The 23,919-nt window shown below is 44.4% G+C and overlaps 1 protein-coding gene across 1 annotated transcript; it reads left to right on the forward strand.

The window, feature by feature from the left end:
- Positions 1 to 897: 897 nt before the first annotated feature.
- Positions 898 to 23,116, forward strand: LOC122575244 (inhibin beta chain). Its single transcript, XM_043743949.1, has 5 exons — positions 898 to 3,298; positions 18,817 to 19,037; positions 19,601 to 19,835; positions 20,301 to 20,478; positions 21,486 to 23,116. The coding sequence occupies exons 1-5, from the start codon at positions 2,431 to 2,433 to the stop codon at positions 21,724 to 21,726; spliced, it is 1,743 nt and encodes a 580-aa protein (XP_043599884.1). The 5' UTR covers positions 898 to 2,430; the 3' UTR covers positions 21,727 to 23,116.
- Positions 23,117 to 23,919: the final 803 nt, after the last annotated feature.

Raw genomic sequence — 23,919 nt, forward strand, 5'->3', positions numbered from 1 at the left:
GAACGATCGCCAGTCCAACAAATCGAACGCAAAGGCCAGCTTTTCCACGATAGAGACGTATTAGTAGGACTCGTTTGTTCGTACGAATTTATAGCAAATTATATCTTCGAATAGCCAGGGTGGAGCGAGAGAGAAACGAAACGGAAGCGTCGCGGTACCACGCGTGAACCACGTGGTGCCTGTTCCAAGCCCACTTTGTCTTCCCTCCCCCCATCTCTCTCTCTCTCTCTCTCTGCTTCCTTTCTACCCTATCTCTCCAGTCGCATATCTATCTATACGTTTCTCGTTGTTACTTCGTTAGCCATTTTTTTAAGGAAATGAAGAATACGCGTAACCTGTAACTCGAACCAGACAGGATACGCACGGTATTTGTCTTTCCTATTCTTCCCTGTAGAAATTTAGAAGAGTTTTAGGCAGTACCGTTGTTCGTACGTATAATCAGGCTGGCTAGAAAAAAGAAACGAAAAATAGATAAATGCTTGGACGTCGAGTGAATATACAGTAAATGGTAGGTAGAAGAAAAGTCGAGGAACGGCTGCAAGCATAACGTATACGAGGGATCAGCTACGTAAAGTTATCGGGGAGTTTAGCCGATTGTTGCAGTATCTATATCGTGGTGGGTGGGTGGATAGTGTTTCACTGGTCAGTGGTGGTATTGGTGGCGGCGGTCGCGACGGTCGCGACGGTCGCTACGACGCTGCTGGTGGTGGTGGTGGTGGTGGTGGTGCTACTGCTGCTGCTGCTGCTGCTGCTGCTGCTGCTGCTGCTGGTGCTGGTGCTGCTGCTGCTGGTGGTGTTGGTGGTGCTGCTGCTGCTGGTGCTGCTGCTGCTGCTGCTAGCGGTGATGGTAAGGCGGTGGTGGTATCGGTATTGGTAGTGGTGGTGGATGCCCCTCAGTGTCCGGCGCGCCTCCGACAAGCGTGCCTCGGTCGTTATAGGGATCCTTTGGCGTTTCGTCGTTATCGTGGATGATACCGGCGAGCAAAGCAAAAGAGAGGAAAGAAAGGGAACGAGAAGTAAGAGAATACGAGAAAAGTAAAGGCCGATCGCTGTAGTTTGTCGATTAGTTGAAAAGAATTTTCGTTGATTCTCGCTAAAACGCGACCACCTTGTTTCGAATTTTCAATCTGATTGCATAGATCGAAAAGGATGTGCGCGAGGAATTTGACAATTCCAAAAGGACATGTCTGGAGCACGCTTCGGTCAGAATCGCGGCCGATTTTCCACGGACAATAAAGAGACATTAGGCGAGTGAAAGAGAGGAGAAGACAACGCGTAGATCGCAAAGGACTCGATCCGGAGAACCGTTCGTCGATCATCGAAAGGCTTTCTACTTAAAAATCGGCTCAAATGCCGCTCGTTGTACGTGCTGTCGCTTCAAGCCTTTAAATGGTGCATCATTCCGAGGACCTTAGCCGTAGTGAAACATTAGGTACGCATAGAAAGTGTCCGAGAAAGTCTAGAAGACCTTAGTGGGCGATTTTGAAAATTGACCGCCCGTTAGAAGAATATACGATCGTATTGTCGTATCGGGGGATTCGGGTCAACGATTTCGTGCCCCATACGATCCAAAGATCAGTCGAGTAGTCGAATAGTTGAAGTCGGCCGTTGGAGAATCGGAAGAAAGGGAAGAAGCGAAAAATTAAGATAGGGCTGTTGTAACACGACAGTGAAGATAAAGAATAAGTACACGTGTAAAGGAGTAAAAGGAAGATCCAAAAGAGACTAGGGGAAAGGTCGCGAGGTAGAAGAAGAGGAAGAAGAAAAAGAAGAAGAAGAGGAAGGAGAGAAAAAAGGAAAAAGAGGAAAAGCAAGGGGACGAAAATAAAAGAGAAAGATATTTAATTAGAGGCGCGTACCCGTGGACGTGCAATCGGTGGAAACGAAAGCGCGAATGGCCGAAAACGCGAGCAGGGTGTACCCGGTTACGGCGGTCCATCTTGCGGGTGAGATCGATCCTGAAACAGCGGCACCGGGTAGTTGGTAATGGGGGGTTTAGGCGAGAATGCCTTTTCCCTGTCGCCGTCGTCGTCGTCGTCGTCGTCATCGCCATCGTCGTCGTCACCGTCCCACTCGAATTTTACCTTCTCAACAGGTTCCTGTCGTGGTCGTCACGCCCTCTTATCTCTGTATCGTTGCTCGGAAACGAGGATTACTCCTCCTTGTACGGACACTGAGCATCCCGTTTATTCGGATCGTAATAGTAACAGTATCGCGATCGGTTCGGCGGTCGGCACCGTTTCTCATCCGAGTCGTCGTAGTACCGATAGGATTAGAAGCGAACGTGACCGAATCGGTGGTGGTGATCGCCGATCGAGAAAGTCGAAAGATACCTTGCTCGAACCGGAAGCGGATCGAGAAGGAGAGAGAAGGAGGATCAGAGGAAGGAGGAGGTGGTGGTGGGGGTGGAGGAGGTGACTCGCCGCCGAAATGCACCAGGTGTCGTACAGATCAGGACTCAATTCGAATGCAGGTCGAAACGAGAGGTTCTGGAAGAAGATCGAGTGCCGGGATCGGCGTTGCCGTGCTCATCACGGGCAGCATGCTGCCGCTGGCAAAGCCGCTCCTACCGCCACGACGTACGATCCATCGATCGCTTCGAGTCGATCGTGCCGAGATCAACGATCTCACCTACCCCCCTCTCGCATTTTATTCAGATACAGAGGATCCTTGCCACCTTCGAACGTCTTTCTTATAGGGTTGGCGCTCTGGTGTTTAACATTCTCGCCCGTACAACCGCGGCAGAATCATCATCAAACATGCCCAGGTTGTCCGCATCAGCAGCACCAGCAACACCACCAACAACACAGAGAACATCAACAGGAACAAGACCAACAACAACATATACACGAGACGCACTATAGGGGCGGTGGTTCCGAAAGGAAGGACACCGTTACGCCTACTCCGGACGATCTAAGGTTGGAGGCTATCAAACACCAGATACTCACCAAACTTGGCCTCAGGGCACGACCGGATGTGAACAGAACTTTGGCCACCGTACCAAGGCACTTGGCTCTCGAAACTCTGTACAGAGCCGAGGCTCAGTCCTCTCGTTATCCATCTTCCGATAGATCGAGGAACGATCGCGAGAACGTGTACTCGGCAGAGTTCCTTTACGGTGCCGACGAATACTCCTATAGGAATCTCGATCAACGAGTCGATAGCTCGACGAAAGACAACAACGCGAGGATCGCTTCTTCCTATCGAGGCTATGGCGAACACGAGGGCCAAGAACCGGAAGAGGAGATGGACGATTTCTACGCGAGAACCTCCGAGATCATCACGTTTGCCGAACCTGGTAAGTTTCCACCCTTCCACGAGTTTTCTCCTTCTTCGCTCGATCCTTCGTCTTCTTATTACCAGACATTCGTTTGTCGTCCGTTGTTCGTCGTTCGTCGTTCGTCGTATAAGCTCTTGAAACGCGCACGCCTTCCCCAAACTTACGAACCACACACTTTTCCAAACGATAGTTGCCTTTCCTAATTTTCTGAATTACTTCGATCCAGTTAGATTTACGATATCACGCTGCGCTATTAGTATCGATTACGCTGTTCTAACGCCACACATCGACAAGAGCCAACAAATCGCTACTTACAATTAGTTCACGCGTCCTGAATCTATATGGACAGTTTTATTCTCTTTGCTAGAGCCGGTATCGATTCGACGATCATCGGCCGATGACGAAACGGAAATCGTTGAACGGATAGAAAGGCGTGGTTGGTACATAAAAATCGTTCGAAACTCTTGCGTTCGCCGACCGATAAGCAGCTAAAAACGGTCCCACCGAATATCAAGGTTTGTTGCTAAAACGAACAATCGATCGTCCGCATATTTTTGCAATCTTTGCCAAATGTACAGTTGCGCAAAACGTCTCGTGGCCTGGTACGCATACAGCTACCTACAATTTTATTCCAACTTTGCGCACATAATCGCAACAGTCGTGTTTCGTTACGGCGCGGATACAATTTTAACGTGGTTTATATAACAAGCATAATTAATCGCTATGTAAATGACCTAACAAATACAATGGCATAGAAATACTTTTTGCAGCCGCTGTAAAAGCGTTCTGCGGTAAGTATTCGAGCATTTTCGCGAGCCGCTGTATTACCGTCGACGATTCAGTTTCCGTTCGATCGGACTTTTCGCGAACCACCACGTTGCAAATGGAATACGTGGTTCGTTCAGTCCACTTGGTCGATTGGCCTGTTGCCTGAATCACCAGCAGATGAATCGCCAAAGAACAACAGAATTGCTGGGAATAATAGAAAAGAGAGAAAGAGGGTGTGAGTGGAGGGTGGGTTTAGGCGAAGAGGAAAAGAGGTACATATACGCAGAAAATGTCACGAACGACACCTTGATTCGCATGCATGCGTGGCCACACGGCTGAAGCCACGTGGCTCGTAGATATGGGTGTCGCGCCACGACAGTCTATAGTTCGTTCTGTAGTTCAGTAACTCTAAGTTTAACAATAAGGGTAATAGAGCTAGCCGGAGCTACAAGAAACACGTTGGCCAGCATTTACGACCGTGCCATTCCTATCGTATTCGTCGTGGTTAAATTAACGAATTCTTTCGGCGTATACAGTGGCACACGAGTACGTGTCACAGGAAACTTTTACATATATGTGTGTTGTATAAAATATTTGACAATTTCATTGGCCCTGCGTAACGAGACACGGTTATCGTCGTCGTATTGGTAAAATTTGAAGCTGGTCTGAGAACGTACGTAAAAGTTACGAGACATTCGCTGCGAACACGTATTTAGTAGAAAATTGGTACAATATCACTGGCTTCTATGTACGTTTACAGATTTCCTTCAAACTTTTCCGATATAATCGCGATAGTCTCGTTATAGTGCTAACGAAGTTGCAAAATGTTTCGTACGACACAGACGCTGTATTGGTAAAAAGTTTCCACAGGATCTTCAATACTCGGCTACACTGTTCTGCCTAGTAGCAGCTTCTTATTTTTCCAGATACGTTCAAACAAAGTTACGTTACACGAATAGTTACGAATTAGAACGGTGTAACGATAAAGATGACAAAAGGAAAACGAGGAAAAATGTTAGTTTCCTCCGAATTTTTTTCGAAATTCGTACAATTCAGTTAAACAGGATAGAAATGCAATGCGAAAGATTTATTAGACGATTCAAATATCGTTCAATTCGTATTTAATGTCAGGCGCACTAGCAGTTACTAGTATAAACTAGTAGTTATAGAGCTATAAGAATGCCATCTCGTAAAGCAAAAGTTGGTACACGTTTCAGAGCCAATGATTCGCTGATTTAAGGGGAACGAACGATCGGTTGGATCCTCCGTGACCACGTAACGATAGACGATCGTATTAATCGGCATTCGGTTGTTGCAAGCGCGTGTCAACCTTAAGAAATCCTTTCTGTTTGCCGAAACCAGAGCAAGATGGGAGTAAAAATGTTGGAGGATCGTAGCAGGATTAATTCGTCGTGGCGACAAACAGCGATAAGCATAAAACGAACGGCTCTGGTATTCCAAGACGGTCGTTTGGTTTGGTTGTTAGAGTACGGGGTGTTGGTGAATATTTCGCACGCGCGCAAATTCGTGGTCGTCGCCCTGGCGGCGCACATCGGTTGCTCGATAAGCGTGTTACAATACGACATGCGTAATACTTTAACATTAATATTGCCGTCACTATACATAGCCGGTGAACACGTCATTCTTTTTGAAGAAACTAAAGAAACTATAAAGCACCATCGCCTCTTTCGTATCGATCTCTTCAGCAACGAGGGAGGGGGAGGGGCGCGGAGTAACTTTTCTTCCACATTTTTCCTTTTTGAGCCGCGTAACACGCCGAAATTCCTATAGTCCATGGTATCCACCTGACTCGTTGTACGAACATCGTTTACTAGCCAGATTTTCTTCGAATAAATCACGTTCGCGCACAAATAAGTGGAGCGACTTAGATGCCGGACAAATACGACCGGATGCTGGAGATCGAAGAACAGGAAACGACGAAACTCGGTCTCGATGAGGCGAAGCTTCGTGGAACGCGAAACGTGGAATGCCGCAAAAATCGCGTGCAAATTTCTTCTCCGTTCGTTACGAAAATAATCGAAATTGTTGGAAATAAATCGATCCGATCGAATCTTAACGCCACTCGTTGACTCGCTACATTTTTTGAGACGATCCCAACAAGATACATTTTCGTGGACTAAAAAATTGCCGTTAACTGGCGACAGAGCGGGCAATTTTGGTATAATATTTTGTCGAAATTGAACGTCTAGGAAAGTATCGCGATTGCCAGCGCAAAAGACATAAAATACCAGTGGCGAAGAATGCGTTAGAGAAATTCGTCGAAGTGAAGAGGAACAGTTTATGGAGAGAATAGATATGAGAAAGCATTTGAACAATGTGAAGAATTTCAAGGACTCGAACAATTTCAAGAATTTCCAGGTTTACGAGTAAACGGCAGAACTTTGCGCTTAATCTGCTACGTAGCAACCGGTTTACGTTTAAACGTTTACCTAACGAGAGAATCGAGCTTCGAATTTTATTTTATTAGATACGCTAAGTTAAATTAAAAATCGCACGTGTATCGAGTGGTTGCTCGGCAAAAGTAACTACGTAGATACCAACCGATGATTAATTTACTGACAACTCAAGGACGATGTTATTTAATTGAAACGGCTTATTTGTCATTTCGAAGTATCCAAGCGAACCAAAGTATCTTCTTAGTTTTTCTTCCTTCAACTAAAAATATTTAGTCGTTATTTCATGGCAGCATGGTATAATATCAATATCATCCAGAAGAAACGCGACAAGTTTCACATATCTGAATATATAAACGACCGGTTGTTTGCTTGTAATTATTAAGTAAAATCTTAAAATGCTTTCCTTTATTCTTGCTGCATGCGCATCTCCCATTCTTCCTCAATTATTCCAACGTATATATCCTGGCCATTATTTATCGAACGATATAACTGGCAGTAATTTTCGAAAGGAAGCCGTCGTGCCTAAACGTAGTCGTCAGTTGCTCCGCTTAATTAATAATTAGTTGTACTCGAATATACATTCGTTAACGTAGACGGGAGCCAAATTTCCGAGTGTTCGTTCTCCGATGATTCTTCTCTTTTCCTCTTCGTCGAATCTTTTCTTTTCTTGCGATCGTATTCGTTCCGTGGAAAGTTTTCCATGTTGAGCGACTTTCCGATTATTTGAACCTCTCGGCACAAGAACACGGTCTAATTGATTTTCTGTCTAAACCGTCTGCCTTTACGTAGAGATGCGAGACATGGATTTTTTCAATCGCACAAGGCCTATCCAACTATGAAAATAATTTCTATTTATGTACGATCGTTTAACTATCCATTTAGCTAGGAAAATAATTCCTATTTATGTAGGATCGTCCGGATTCGTTCGATCGATCCGATTACTCTGTTTTCATCGCTTAAAATGTTCTCCATTAACATCGAGATTCGTGTTTCTTTCTTCCTATCCTTGTTTATTTAATGTTCATTCGCGCATCCTTTACACGTACATTACATGTCCAAGTGAGTCGGAATATTTCGTTTTGTAACACTTTTGCAGTTGTTCAGAAGCCGTAAGAATTTATTTCTTTGACATCGATCGACAGTTTTCTATACGGTACACGTATTACGCGAATATTAATACCAATACAGAATAAAGTAAAATTTATCAGAGCTTTTCGATCGATGTAAGTAGATGTACCGATAGCGTTACGGCTACAGGCGACGATATATTTGTTTAAAAATCAATTATTGCATAACTTGCATTATAGTAGTTGCGACACTTCGTGCATCTTAACAAGTTACGTATCGCATGCGAATGGTACGTACCGCCTTTGCCAAGCTTCTACAATTTATCACTTGTTACCAGACTGCGGATATTTATGCAAGTTCATACCTTTACGACAACAACTAAACGAGCGAGATTCGCTTCACCTGCTATATATCTTACGACTAGTATTTTACTTTGAATATCTCGCGTATCTTTCGACATTATTCGCATTCTTGCATATTTTTGTTTACAAACGCATAAAACTCCGCAATCTACTTATTATTCATATAGAAAAATGCTACGGGTGCCTTAAAACAATTACAAAAGGCAAGACACCCTTGCTGTAACCGAGAGATCGATTTACGAGTCGGAAACTTTTCTATCCCGATATAAAATCTTCCTCAGCGATTCTAGTGCTTTTTCTCGCTTTCCATTTTCAATTTACTAAAGTTATTAATTAATAAATTATTGTACAATTGGAGATTGCCAGCAAACCTGCGATTATTATCCAACCCGTTCGATTATCCGAATTGTCTCGTCCTCCGATCTGTTCGGATAAACAAATTTCCGCCGAATTTTCCTAGAAAGATTAGAAAATAAGGTTAAGGTTTGATCGTCGAATGCGTGAGTTGATTCAAGTTACTAGGATTTTCCACGTCGTAGAATCGACTCTATTAGGATGCCAGCCTCGATGACGATAGTCAAGTAGTTTTATTCACGGACTGATCGAATTTCGGCAAATTCCTTCGCGAATTGCACTTATGGCGCCCGTACATTATTTTGAAAATACTCGTTCTGTCTGACTACTAATTCCTCGTAAGGTTCGTCGAGCTGCAATTGCGTTCGGATGCAATTTCGTATCCGTATTCGTGAAATCGGGTGTTTTCAGATTCCTGGTAAAATGTTTGCGCGACGAGAGCAAGGAAGAAGAGAGAGGAGAAACGAAAAAATGTCGAGGATCGTTCACAGTGGCAGCTGACGGTAGGTACGCGATGCGTACCGCCATAATATGAAAGAAATGGTCACGAAGAGCGCGATATCCGTTCCGCCGTTTCTTCGAATGTTCGTCATCGCCGAAAAAGATCTTATCGTCGTAGATGTCCACTATAGGAGTAGGAGTTGGCATTATACGCGTTCGACGTTTGTTCTCTTTTAAAAGGACTTGGCGACGAGTCTGTTGAACGCGATTCTCTATGAAAGCTCGGCCGGTCGCAGCCAGTAACTCGTGACGCTAGTTCGCAACTTGTAACTCGTAACTCGTCGTAATTCGTTGTACGTAGAAATCGTGACGAACGAAACGGAAATCCTTTTGCTTTTCACCATCCCCTTCCTATTCTTTCGATTCAATACGAACGGAGATGTTAAAATTATTTTTTCTCCTCGCTTCTCGCAAACGGCCATGCTTCGGAAGATTCAAATTGAAATATCTGTCTGAAAACTGTGACAAACTTTTGGACAGTAGATTCACGCTTTTTTATGGAAAATAATGAGTCGCGTGGATCAATAATACTTTTCCTACTTTCGTAAAATATAAGCTGCAATAGCTGGATCGACCATCAGCCCGATACCACCCTTTTAGTTTCATAAGTAATAAAGTTACAATTTCATCCCCCGATGGTGATACATTTTCAAGATTTCGAAAATATAATGAATTTTTTTACAATAATAAGCTGAGAACGCTGTCCTATGGAAAATAGCAATGGACCAACTTGCACCATTACGATCCTCAACCCTCCATATAGGGTTAAAAGCATTTTCCCTCGGCTCTTCCCCTTTTGTCGCTAGAAAATAAAATATTCGCCGCTCGTGGCAACGAGATCCAGCCTCTGGACAAGGCTCAAACAGTATATTAGATCGGGAAATTACAATGCGTTTCACCGATACACAATTTCACACGGCATGATACCGGCGATAGTTCAAAACGAATTATAAACGATGCAAACTTAAGAGCATTCGAGAATCGGGTAGATCTCGTTCTCTTTATCGAATATACCGCGTTATAGACTCGTGTATTAAATATTTTCAAAATATCCAACCGTCTTACTGGAGCGAAGTAAAGTCGAGCGAGCGTTTCCTTCGACACGATGATTTCAACTGTCAATTGGGCATTTCCAAGGGGAAAGCAATTTTAAAATTTACCCAAAACATAGCTTCTTTGCTAATAGTTTACGTCCGTTGCATACGTCGCGCAACGATTACCTTCCTTATCGGATCGTCGATCGTTTCCCAACAATGTTCGTCTAGGGTTATACCGTTGTATCTCTTTAATCGTCTGGAAGAAAGAAGAGAAAAAGCACGACAGAAAATTGTATCTGAGAAAATCGTGCAGCGAAGTGGCGAGTTCGTTCAACCTTAGGGCAAATGCATGGACAAATTCTTCGAATAGGACACGCACAGGTTAAAAGACACTGCGTTGCACGGGGTTCGTGCGAAAGGAAGAATAGGGAGATTTCTTCCTGGTTGCCTCCTTTTTCTTGTACGAGAAGAAAATGAGGATGAAAAGAAGAAGGAGGTAGGAAAGAGGTAGGAAGGAGGTGGTGGATGCTAGTGGCGGTCGGGCGACGTTGGTGCGGGATACGGGTAGAAACGTCGGAGCAGGGAGGCTGACGGGATGTTCAAAGTGGGATGGTACGGTTCGACATGCGTTGGAGTGGGACAGGGTCGAACTCATGGACGAACGAGCCGACGGATAGGACGGCTGGCGCCTGTAGTCAGATCGATGCACGTGGCTCCAGCTGGGCGCCGCTCTTCGTACATCTCCTACTACACCCCCTTTATTCCCTCTTGACTCTCCTCATCCTACCGCACTACACTCTCCGCTCTAGGATAGAAATCAAGGATGTGCTTCTTCGTCTTCTATCCCGTTGCTTGCGTTGCTCGTGCTGTTTCTACCGTTGCTTCCTCCGCTTTCCTTCGACTTTATATCCCAACCCTATCTTTCCTCCCGTCTTCTCTCCATTCCTTTCATATTTATACTTAACGTTTCTTCTTCGCTTACTTCTTTTTTCTTTTTCATTTAATCGATCCTCGATTACGATCTCTGGCCTTTCCCATCGTTTTCTCTTCGACGGGATACGAAGATCGATTCACGTGGCGATGCCCATGGGCGAACGATCGGCGCGTTTTTTATTCGAATTCGCGTTTCTCGTTCCGCGAGATGGAAACATCGTTGTTCACCTCCTTGGTGCGCCGCATAATTTCACTCACGTTCGTCGATACAAAGAACAGATTGAACAGGCCAGTCAAAGACTCAAAGATCGAAACAATCTCGGTTGCGATAGCGCGAAACAAGCGCGGAATTCCCTTTTCCGAAACGCCTAGACGCGAAGAGAATCCTTAATCATGCCCCTTAACAAAAGAGTACGAGTCGTCTAATTGTTCGCCGGACTTGGGATACTTTGCCTTGGGAAACGCCCCGTTTTCATCCCTACCCCCGTGCGCCACCCTCTACCCTTCTCCCGCCTCTCTCCTCCTCCTGTCTCCTTCTCCTTCAACCCCCTACCTCACAGCCCCTCTCTTCTCGTCTCGCCAACCCCTTGCCGCAATCGAATGCGTTTCATATTTTCCGCAGAGTCAATCGATCAACTTTACGACTTAAAGCGACTGGCTTTCCATTTTTGGAAATTAAACGTACAGGGCATAGAGGCGCGTCCAAAGCGAGAGTCGCGATACGCTAATGCGATGTGCGAATTAAAGCTGCGTGGAATTCGATCCGATCGATCGGCATTCCGTGATTTTATCGATCGCGGGGGCACGTCCAAGTTTTTGAAATTTTTCGAGGAGCAAGGGAAACGTAGAAGACGCGTCGCGTACACAGCGCACGTGTCGTACGAAACGTTTAGAAATTTCGCCACTTTCTCTCGCGAGAAACGATAAAGTTTGAAAAAAGAAACCGAAAACGCGCATATAGAAGCTACAAGATACTTTGTCCAAGTCGAAAATATTTGAACAGTCAATTATCCGTTATATTTTAACAAACGTTGCAGTCTGACAATCACGAGCGTCGTGTCTAACGAAAGCTAATGAAATTTCAAAAAATTTCGTACGATACGAATAACGCGTTACGTAAACGGTTTCCGTGGTGAGCGGTCAGAGGACTTTGAAGATTCGGAATTTGGAGAACGAGTTGTATACTCGAAGAACAGAACGCTGTGTAAGAATGCAATTTATCGAATGTAATTTATGACGTGAATTCACGACGGCTATGATAACATCACCGCGACAACGGATTACTTCGCGATGCGGATGGTAGTGAAACACGCGACAAGTATGATATAGACACGTTTTCCAGGAACATAACCTTCTGGACTGTTATCGTACAAACGAGCCAGTCCATTTCCTCTACACCGTGAATCAACCGTTTGTTTGTAACATCGACCGACGTGCCTAAAACCTCGTTCAGATTAGTCAAATCACCTAAATTCAAGCAACTTGTGGTCACTTTACCAGCGTGAATTTCTCATTTGCGGCGTTTTATTTTTCCCATTAGCGTGTACATTTTACTATCGTATTACGTATTACAGCCTTAGACCGAAATAGGAAACGACGTTCGTTTTCTATAGTTTAAAAAATCTAATCGATATCTGAATTACAGGAATGGAAGCTAAGTATTTATGACGCCCGCTAAATTCTATACACGCAGCTATATCGTGTACATACTTTGGATTGGTAGATGAAAAAATGCACGGCACGCGCGTAATATGCAAAAGTTTCTAAACTATCCACAGCGTAGCTATCGTATTTAACGTGCGCAAGAAACGTTTGCTTACGCTACGTTTCTTTAGCCATTTTAGAAACTTTCCTACACCGTGCGGATCCTCTGTATTTTCGCCCCCTTACGAATTTCTCCAATTTCCAGATTTCCAGACAATTTCTACGTTCGAACGCCGTGTTCGATCGAAAGCGTTCAAACTCGGTTACGCGTCTGGCTTGCAGGAAGTTTGATGTTCAGAGTCGTTTTCAACGGATGAAACCTATCGATGAAAGAAAAACGCGGTGGACTCGAAACTCCGATGACGTTAAACGACATTCGCGCCGGTGACGGTGGAACATCGATCAGAAAAAAGCCGCAACGCTCGAAGTAAGATGAATCGGTAGCCGGTGGTCGTCGTCACCTGCGAGCACGTGATTTCAATCGCGAGTCGCGAGGGTAGGTAGCGCGAACGAAGGAGCGAGCGAACGACCACGTGGCGACGATAGATCTGGATCAGGGTTACCAACCAGCTATATCTGACCCTCTTATTTGACCGACCGTATTACGGTCAATCGCCTCGGCCCTATATAAGATACGCGATATACCATGAGCTTGTGGACGCGATATTATTGAGCAACGCATCGGTATCGTGTCGTTCCGTAATTAGATTCGCACCGAGGTCGACGGTGTTGGACTCTCGACCGTGGACGACAGAGAACGTGGTAGCGACAAAGTTACCTTGCATGCGATGTCGTTTCTCATAGTACCGCCGCGATTCCCATCATCCGTGAGTCGCGTCGTGTCTCGTCCTGTCGCCTAGTCTCGCTCTATCCCACCCAGTCGTCTGATAAATTTCAACAGTTCATTTTTACGCACGCAACGTAATAACCTTTTAACGTTACAATGATCGATCGGTCGACTTTTTGGTTTTGTCCTGCCACTACATCCTCGTTTCTATCTATTGGGTTGGCAACTAAGTGATTGCGGATTTTGTCATTAGGTGGTACTGACAAAATCCGCAATCACTTAGTTGCCAAGCTAACATTTCCTCGGATTTTCTTGTTTCGTTTTCTTTCGCGATTCCTATGTCTCTCTGTCCCTGCATTGCTTTCCTCCTGGGCTGTTGTTACGGATGCGTGTTTCCACGCTTTATCTTCGGATAGATGTAACATTACTATATCGCTTTTCCATTTTCCACAAACCTGTCCCAAGTTTTACGCGTTCGTATCTTTATCGTTCTTTCGTAAGAAAAATTTTATTTGAATTACGTCGTGTAAATAGGGAAGAATACGCTTCTCGTTTGTTCGAGGCTCGGAGAAGCGATCGAGACGCGGATACACGACCCTGCGTGCAAATAAAACTCGTAACATTACGATTTATTTCTTCGATTCTTCTTCGTCTATTTTCCAATGAAAATTCATGCGCTGAATTCGAACATTACGTCGATTGTCTCAGACTACGCCCCGCTCTCTGACAGACTCATTCAGTTAGCAGTCCCCTAAATTTTCCTTGACTCGTTCAAAGTTTTTTCTTTCGTCCTCTCTATTTCTTCTTTATTTACCCATCCACGTTTCCAGCCACGTTTATTAACATTTTGCCGATAAAAGAAATTCTTTCGATTCCCTCCTGCTCCATACACTTTCATGGTAGTTTTATCAACGCAACTCGTATTCCTGTCCTTTCTTTTTTCCCCTGTTCCCATCTAATCCCAATGTTCGTAAGAAACCGCTCGCATTTTTATTTCTCTTACGTTAGTTTACATCGATTTAGCGATTCGACGCACCCCTACGATCCAACTACCTTTGCTCCTTATCTCTAGAACAGTTCTAGCGAATATTCTTCTCGGAGAAGAACACCGACGTATCGAATCAACGGTTATCGGTTCATCTGGAAGAAATTCCCCTTGTTTCGACGACGAAGAGAAAACTATTTCGATGTTTCATCGGGTTACTTTTAGCGATTGTTCGATGAAATCTCGTTACATTTCTTCTAACATTCTTTATATTCCTCTGCTACCAGTGTACAACTTTTGTAGTTGATTTTTCATGTATTTCGATGAAATAATCTAGAAAGCCAAACGAGCTAATGGGCAGTGCGTCGAAGTGGGTAAATTGGAATCGAATTAACAACTTTGTTACACTGTTTTTGGATCGATACTCAAAATTATATATTTGTCTCATTTTTTCCACCCCCTTTTCCTCGTCTTGCCTTCTCTTTCTCTCTCTCTCTCTCTCTCTCTCTCTCTCTCTCTGTGTTCTCTTTCTTGCTATAGAGTTAACTCCTACTCTTTGCCTCTATGTCTCCTCCCGTCTTCCCTTTTCTTCGCCTTTACTCAGTGTTCATTCGTAGCGATTTTCCTCTGCGTTACTATGCTGCGCGACGTCTTAAATGGACGACTTGGCGACGAAGAGACCCCTCTTTCCTTTAGTGACATGCTCCCACACCAAATTTACGGGCACATCCTCCCTTGATCGCGCTAACCTCGTTTACGAGCAGTCGCGCAGCAGCGAAAGAAAAAGAACGAGACTTGGGGAGGAAACCGCGGAATCAAAAGATATTATTCCGTCATCTTCTTGCATAAGATGCTCCCGATGCTGCGAACGATCTTTCACGATTTATCGTTTCATCACCCACGGACAAGCGTAAATTTTTTATCGTGACATCTTAAATCTGAAAAACGACGACATTCTTACAATTAGCTTCACGTACGTATCAAAGGTACAGATGAAAGGTGCAATATATCTATTTTTCGTGATTTTCAGATTTTTGCAAACATAGCGAAAGAAATGGGTTAAGACGATCGAATCTTCGATTTCTTCTCGATACATTTCAATTTTTTTCAGCAAAATGTTCACGCAAAATTACGCACGTCGCAGGGAAATTACGCCTAATTAGATGGCAAAGTTACTTGGCGGTTCAAATTTTCTTAGAACCAACGTTCATCCGATAGTAAGCCAAGACGTAGACATCGCTCTTTGTAATACGGCATAGTCCTATAACATTTGGACATTTCGTATATTCTCGCGTATTATGTACAAACTTTGTATCTTTACACACTCCGATTTTCTAGGTTCCGATACGTAACTCGAGTCTCGGTATATCGATGGATCAATATATCGTACGTACTTTTGTATACATCTTCGAATCTTTTTATTTCTGATTTTGTGTAGAGAGTCGAAAGCATTCGTCGTTATTACAGTTTAGAACGTGCGTATCGTGTTCATGCGATACCACCCAAGCGCTCTCGATCCAGCGAATGGCATCCTTAAATCTTGTCTACTCCAATGATCCACAAATCGTCCCGTGTCTACGCAAAGTAACGATTTCTTTACTCGGACCAATGGAAATTCCCAGCGCTTAAAATTTGCTTAAACGTTCCGCTCGATCGATCGAGTTAAAATCATTGCAACTTGATATATTCGCATCTCTCTAATGAAAACGTATATTACGAAATACAAGCAAGCGTGCGTATATTTGCGAGCGGCGATGCATATCCGCGCACACCTAATCGTAATTCCACAATTTCCCAATTATTCCAACTTTTTTGCAACGCTGCGATGGATACGCGTTTTCGACAGCGAGGCATCGGTTTCGTGGCAAATATCAACTCGGCGTTGCACCATCGACCGAGCGATATTCGTACGCAGGGTTGCCCATACGAAAAAGATGCGAGTTATCAAAGCGAGAAAATGGGAATGGAGATTCAGTGGTGTGTCGCATTGCGGCGCAGCGGCAAAAGTACCCGATGCACCGACCTCGAAAAGTGCGACACACGATGCACTCGAAACTCGAGCGAGGCCGGACGAAAGTCGTACAACGCCTCTCTCGATTCGTCAGTTCGCGCGCGCTTAACCGCCGTTACGAACGACGACGAATTCGTTGCCCTCCACGTCGACGAAAAACGAAAGGTAACACCTTGCCAATTCCCTACACGAATTAATACGTTCGATTCGATTAATCGGCAAACGACGATTTCGCTACGAATTTGTATCGAGCAATGAAGCGCGAATATATTATTTGTGGTTGGACATCAGAGAGAATCGAGAAAATGAAGTATTCCTGATTTTATAATTATGAAACAAGAATAAATACCTTGTTTCTCATCGTGTTAACCACAGCAAATAAGAACAGTATGTTGTTAGAGGGCTTTGTATCATAGTTATGAGACGCGGTTGCATAAGAGGGTTGCATATTCTGCGTAAAGTTGCAGACTGAATCTTAAGATATTGAAACTTAGCTGTCTCAGACAACGTCTATCCTAACCCCTGGTTAATCTAATCGTAGTAACGTTACGCAGTGATTTCACGGTTTACGAACCGATTCCTGGAACACGCTCGTTCCACCGGAGAATAAAGGAAAATTATTTTCACCCTTATCGCGGATCGTGTCATCCACTTAGCAAAGGAGGGGAACGAGAAGGAGCGAAAAGGAGGCCAAGATATCCTACGATATATATATACGAAACATGTAGCATTTATTTCGATTACGAAATCGCGATCGTAGATACGAGAACTCGTGTACGCGTTCCGTTAAAATATTAAATTACTTCTGGTCGTTTATCTCCCATTGTCAGCGACGAATATCCTTTCTTTCCTTCTCTTCTACCAAAGATGCGACTGTCGGATTGAAAATCGGTTCTAATCTTTAACGAAACAACGACGGCAACGTCAGTTTTCGGTAGAAATCCTGGTGTCGACAAAGAATTGACGCCGCTGTGCCGTCTCATCGAAATAAGAGGACGCTCGGGAAACGACAATTGCTGGAAACCTTGTGGCGAGTCTGGCGATCCACGAGCCAAAATCTCACTGGTCGTGGCACATGACGGACGATATTGATCGCGTAATAAAGATTTCCGTTTCATTTGCTTCGAACGAACGCGATCTATCCATTGACGATAGCATCGGATGCCGGTAGCGAAAGAGACGCGCGATTTCGAACGATTTTCTAATAAAAAACAAATATTCGACTAACTATTGGACCGCGGATAATTATATCACGCAATACGCACAACTAAAGACAGCGAACGAACTTTTTCCGACTTTTTCTCTCGCGTTCGCTCCTCCACTACGAAAAGTTCTCTTTTTCCTGCTTCTTAGAATTTTCCACGCGTCCATGAAACTCCACGATCCAGCAACGATCCAACTTAGAATACGAATATGAATATTCTACCTCTATGTGTGCGTGGCTGTACGCCTCTATATCGGTTGGTCCATACTTGAAGGGTTAAACGAGTAGAGCCAAAAGATCGGTAGGTTGAATATCTTCGTGGTTGGCGTCACGACGCTCTAGACTCTAGACCATAGACGTCGGGGGTAACGTTGAGGGTGTGGACGTCGTTGGCTCTAGTAGGGGAGTCTCCGATTGTGTCTACGTCGGTATCGGTGTCTACGTTGTCGTCGTTGGTGTTGGTCTGAGCGTCGGTGTCGGTGTCGGTGTCGGTGTCGGTGTCGACGGTGTCAGTGTCGGTGGTGCCTACAGGCTGGCTGCACAAGGGTAGGAAAGAAAAGGAAATAACGGGACAGCGAGCGGAGAGAGGAGGGTAAGGAACGAAATGAAAGGGGTGAAGTGGCGAAAGAGAGAAGAAGCGCGGGTTGCGGGGAATGGAAGGCGGAAGACAGACGGGTGGCAGACACCCCATGCTTATCCTCGTCCCTCCAACGGCACTCGGTCCGTGACTCACTAAACCGTTAAGGGATAAAGCCGCGCTGCTTTCACAGTATGCGCACACACCGACACCCATATTTGCAGATCCGCGTGTGTTAACCTGCGCCCGTGTCTACGCGTGCACTGCTCGATAGCTTCGATGTATCTCTCGTTACGCTTGTACACGAACAACCTTCTCTCGCCTCTTATATTTCATCGCACTCTCCTATGTATATGCGAATCCCTGTGTCTCCCGCCAACACACTGCTCCTGGCACACGAGCTTCGAACCGCCGAGTGCATTACACTTTCTCTCTCCTTATCCCTGCATCTCGCCTTCTTTTTCTCTATATGTATACACACACACATACACACATATATATATATATATATTATATACGTCCGTTTTGGTTCTTGCTATTAGACAGTTTTTGTAGTATAACGAGCGGTTATATACGAGCGAGATTTCGCTCGAACGACAAAGCGATTCGCCTCTAAAAAAGAGAAATTCATCTTGGTTGTAATCCTCGTTACGTCTGTCGGATTTCGTCACGAGTCCTTCTTAGTCGCTACCGATATTCTCTCGTTTCAATTTCACACAATCGCGTCGCGTTGTTGGAATGAGAAATTCAAATAGACGTAAAAATCGGCGCGATCTTTTATTTTGCTCGATGCCTCTTTTTAACGAAACGAATGCTTCTTGTTCGCAGGACGTACGCTGAACGGACAGCCCTTATTGGAATTTCCAATGTCCAGTGGAGAACCCGCGTTGGAGCCACTGAGGATCAAAAGAGCAACCCTTTGGACCAGAGTGGAATTCAGGCACGCCCACCATTATCAACATCATCGTCAGAGTCAAACGAACCAAAGAAATATTACTCTCTGGGTATTCAGAGTACGCTGCGGCAACACGACGCACTTGCGTGGAAAGGTAATCTTAACCGGTCGATTATTTAGATTCGCTTGGATGTTCTTATTGCATATATGTAACGCGTCGAGTAATTAACTTTCATACTTTTCCCTCTATAATCGCGTGTTTTTCGCTACTGAATATTCCGAATATTCGCGCGCTTATACAGAGCGTTTCAGAAAGCATTTTTTCTTACTTGTCTCGACGAGTGCCACATGTTCCCGAAGACGGGGCGTAAATTTTCCAAATAACCCGATCAAGTTCATAGACACGCGCGAGTTACGCGTCAGTTGCTCTTCGTCGCATGTAGGATTTTCGCGCGATAATTATACGTACGATAGCGATAAGAAAAAGGACGCTCGACCACTTTCGTTCGACTTATATAAATGTAATCGCGTTAAAACGTACTGCGATCTTAAGTCGTCTTAGCAATCGTTCGTCCAATATTACCGACAACGGTTGACGGGTTTCAGCCGATCGGGAAGCTTCGAGTAATGCCGTGTAGGGTGAAAAATAAAATAATTCGCGGTCGTTCTCCTTCCCTGGCGAAAAACGGATAAATGGATATACACGTGGTTTCGTAGGAGTTAGGTCAATACTTGGAGATGGTCACGTCGCTGGGAGTAAACGTTGGACAACTGGGTTGGCTCAAGTTCGACGTCACCAAGGTTGTGAACAGTTGGTACACGACGAGTCGGGATACCACCAGAGATAAATTGACGTTGCTCGTCGACTGTACCGGATGTGGCTCGCACGTCTACGTATCGACCTTTGACGGACATTCCCCGCACGTAATCGAGTCATCTTTAAACGCAAAAGGTATCCAACTATCCTCGCTTTTTCTTTTCCCAAAACAGATCTTCTACAGATGCTCGTGATCGTGTTAGAACGCTTATCACGGAAAATTTGTTCGAACGCGTAGAAATATCGTTAGCGCTGTAATCGATCGATCGATCGTCGGTGATCGTTTCGTAAAATTTGAAAACATCGCGAAGCTGTAGAACACGTTCGAACGTGTAAAAGTTACAGGTTACTAGCGACGCTTTTAGCAGAAAATTAAAAATAGGTTCCACTCGATATTACGGCTAACATAACGAATAATTAATTGTTCGAACGCTTTGGTGATCTCCGTGAAGCATACGCTTGCATGAAATACCTTGTAATTGCAATACGTGTTTTATATTTTTATATTCGTTTCAAATTTGCCTATTGCAAACGCGATGATCGTGTCTCGTGGCAGTATTAGCGAATAGTCACAAAGTTACGAAAAACCACGTTTCGCAGGTACTCAAGATCCGGATAGGCCTTTCCTAGTCGTCCGCACGGATCCCGCGGCTGTGAAACGGGTTAGAAGGCGAGCGATCGAGTGCAGCGGTGCTATAAAGGGTCAATGCTGCAAGCAAAGGTTCTACGTAAACTTTTCTCAGCTCGGCTGGGACGACTGGATAATCGCTCCTCAAGGGTAAGCACGATAACGAAATCGTATCGTAAAAATCTGAAGCGCGATCCTCTTGCGACGTAAGGTGAGCTAAAGTTATTCGAGTCGTCAACCTAAAATGCAATCTTCGACTTCGCGACATCGATGGAGCGATCGAAATCGTCGTAGGCTACGAAGCGCGACAATACGCAAAGTGCACGTAATATGCAAAAATACAGACAATGTCGATAACGTAGTATCTGTTATTCGGTGAGAAATTTCTCGGTGATTCGGTGAAATTCATAGATTCTGTTTGTCAAATTAAGTTAAAAAAGCTACGAGTTTGCGTAAAAACGCACCGTCTAGTTGCGACCGATGATGCAGCGCCGTGTATAGTTCTACCCAGTCGAAGGAACAAACGAGGTGTTGCATTATTGACACAACGTTGTCGGGGTGGACGGTTGTTTTGCCGATCGGATTGTTATCGAGTTAGCGTACGCAGACACGAGTGGAGTGGGGTATACGCGTTGTACGATGGCACGAGACGATACTTTCGCGCACAGCCGTCGATCAGTAGCTGCAAGTCATTCGTAGGGTATCCCGTGAAATCAGAGTGTCGCTTACAAGTGCAACGGCCCTAAACCCTTAACTTACCAGCAATTATTGCAAACAGAATTGTCTGCGGCTTAACGAAGTTTGCCGTTCTGCGGGAACACGCACGCACGGGAAACAGAAATTCGATATCTGCTTCAAATTTTCCCGAATTAAATACAATTTCTATTTTATCATATAATATCGTACGATAGAATTCTATTTTGCCGTAAATGTAAATATCCTTGAACTCTGTACATCGACGAAAACTCTGCTAGATCAACCCAAACTTGCTTCAACCAAGCAACAACAATGGTAACAATGTCGGTCGCAGACAGAGAATTTCTCTAGATACGCGAACCGACGGACGTTCGCGCAAGTTGGTATCGTCGCTTTGAAAAACTTGCGAAAATTATGGAAACTACCTGGAGTAAGGTAAACGGGTTATTCGATCTGCGTAGGTACTACGCGAATTACTGCAGGGGAGACTGCGCGGCCGGACACAGAACACCGGACACCTTCCTCAATTACTACACCCATGTGATCGAGGAATACCGAAAGATGGATCGACTGGCTGGCATGCAGCCCTGCTGCGCTCCCCTCAAGTTCTCGCCGATGTCGTTGATCTACTACGGTCCTGACTCCAACATCATCAAGAGAGATCTACCGAAGATGGTAGTGGACGAATGCGGCTGCCCTTAAACGTTCGTCTTCTACTCCGTACATAGCTCCTTCAATGCTCTCCCTTCGCGCTCCCTTTACGCTCCCTTTACGCTCCCTTTACAATCCCTCCGTGTACGCTGTTCGTACGCAGCCTGTACGCGGACTCCAAGTCGATTCGAAGAGGCTAGTGCGTCCACTGAAACGGCCTCTTCGAGATTTTCAGCGAGGTACGGTATACATATTTATACGCGTCGGATCTTCGTCCGGCGTTCCTTCGATATTCTCAAATTTCATAACGCTTTGCTCGCAGAATTCGTGGCTGTTGATCGCGACGAGGCCGTTTAGTAGGTCGTGGTCGTCACCGGCGTGTTACTTCAATTTTCCATTCGCTCTGTATATACGTAGTTCGTGGCGGAATGTAACGAGGTTGTTCGTTGGAAAGCAAACTAGACGCGTTTCGACTTTGCTCGCCATCCGACAGGCATCTTACTTCTTCGATAAACTGGCTCCGATTCGATGGTAAATCGACGATCGGACCGCGCGTTCTCGCTCGTTGGTGGTTCAGTCGCGACGCCCAACGAATCGCCTACTGGGATTCGCAATCGCGATCTGAAAGCGTTCAGGGAAGAACGGGGCAAAGAAGAAACGCGGATTCAGCCGTTAACGCGAACGTTTTCTAACAAGACTTGTAGCTAAATTACTTGCTCGTTTATTAATAAGAAGAGTTGGCTGAGAGTAAATAGAAACGGACGTGAAGCGAGTGTGTGCGTGTGAGAGGAAGACCGAGAGGCAGAGCGCGTGAGGAAACGTGTGAAAGGAAGGAAACGTGAAAGTAACGCGAACAATTGGATGAAAGAAAAGAGTGGAAATAGGAGCACGAAGAGAAACGAATAAAGAAAAGAACGGTCGGTTGATCTTCACCGACGATCACCGTTCGACGAGAATTACGTTCGTTTCGTTTCCACGCCACGTTATTAACGATTGCTCGTGGCAAAGAGCACGGGATTCAAAGGGAGTTTGGAGAGGAAAGAGGCTACACGAAACGAACTTCTTGCTAGGAGCTTAGTCTTTTCGTACTAGTTGCGCGATTAAGAGGAAAACGAAGGGAAAGGAACTAATGAAAGTAAAAATGAGTGATTCCAATTTTAAGCTTTATGTATTACGTATGTATATTATATATACATACAGACACTCGAGGTGATTTAACCGAGTATAAATATTTAAATACGAGCGTAAAGTTTAAGTGTAAACTATAAAAAAGAAAAAAGAAACTCAATCTGATTGCCTTGTTTTTTATGCGAAACATTTGAAAGTATCGAAGAAAACGACTTAAATTGAAAAAAAAAAAGCAAAAAATATTATAAAATGCATGCGTACATGATAGATTTATACGTATATGTATCTACTATGTGCATATATGTATAAATGAAAATATAGATACATACACACGAGGGACGATAATAGGAAAAAGGAAAAAAAAAACGCAAAATATTCGATGTAGCAGGGATGGGAGGGTGGGAATTTTTGGGAAGGGTGCGGGTGGGGTGGGGTGGGTGGTCTTAAGTGCAAAACGGATTAACGAAAATCACCAATAAGAATTATCTTATTTATTAACTAACTTAATCAACAATATTTGCATAATAACAGCCGATAGGATGAATCGTTGAAAACGTCAGAACGGTGTTGTAAGATAAACATTTTTCTTAACTCAAAGTTATAAAACAACTTTAGAAAAGTTCCAGTCTCTTATAAATACAACCTGCCAATTTCACAAGGGTATTAGAAAAGAAAGACTCGCACGCGAATTTCGCGCGTGCACACTGTGTACGTTCGTAACGCACATGTTCTAGGCAGTAACTATACCTAACAAAGTACACGTAACAATTATTCGGTTCATCAGAAGACAAAGTCTCTCCTAAAGGGTTTTCTCCGGATTTTTTACATGCGTACTATCTGTGTTCTTATCGGCGAGAAGAGTTCCAAAATTGCATTAGATCATCGTCAATCGGATAAACGTTCGATCAAGGGACGTGAAAAAAGAAGAGGAAGAAAAAAGAAAAAGAAGAAGAAAATACGGATAAAGAATTACACGTACGAGAATAATTGTACATACGTATGTAGCAATCGCATTGCCAGTTACACGAGAAGGCGCGAGACTCTTTCGAAGGACAATTAGTCGAAGGAGATTGACTCGATAGGACGATAGATACGCGATGACAAGTTGAAGAGGCG

The sequence above is a fragment of the Bombus pyrosoma genome, linkage group LG14, assembly GCF_014825855.1.
Source record: "Bombus pyrosoma isolate SC7728 linkage group LG14, ASM1482585v1, whole genome shotgun sequence".
NCBI classification, from domain to species: Eukaryota; Metazoa; Arthropoda; class Insecta; order Hymenoptera; family Apidae; genus Bombus; species Bombus pyrosoma.

Bases quoted from the DNA above. Each gene is read 5' to 3' on its own strand.
- LOC122575244 (XM_043743949.1), top strand. From the start codon at position 2,431: ATGCACCAGGTGTCGTACAGATCAGGACTCAATTCGAATGCAGGTCGA. The intron at 3,299-18,816 runs GTAAGTTTCCAC...TCTTGTTCGCAG, and splicing joins CATCACGTTTGCCGAACCTG to GACGTACGCTGAACGGACAG. The intron at 19,038-19,600 runs GTAATCTTAACC...GTGGTTTCGTAG, and splicing joins CGACGCACTTGCGTGGAAAG to GAGTTAGGTCAATACTTGGA.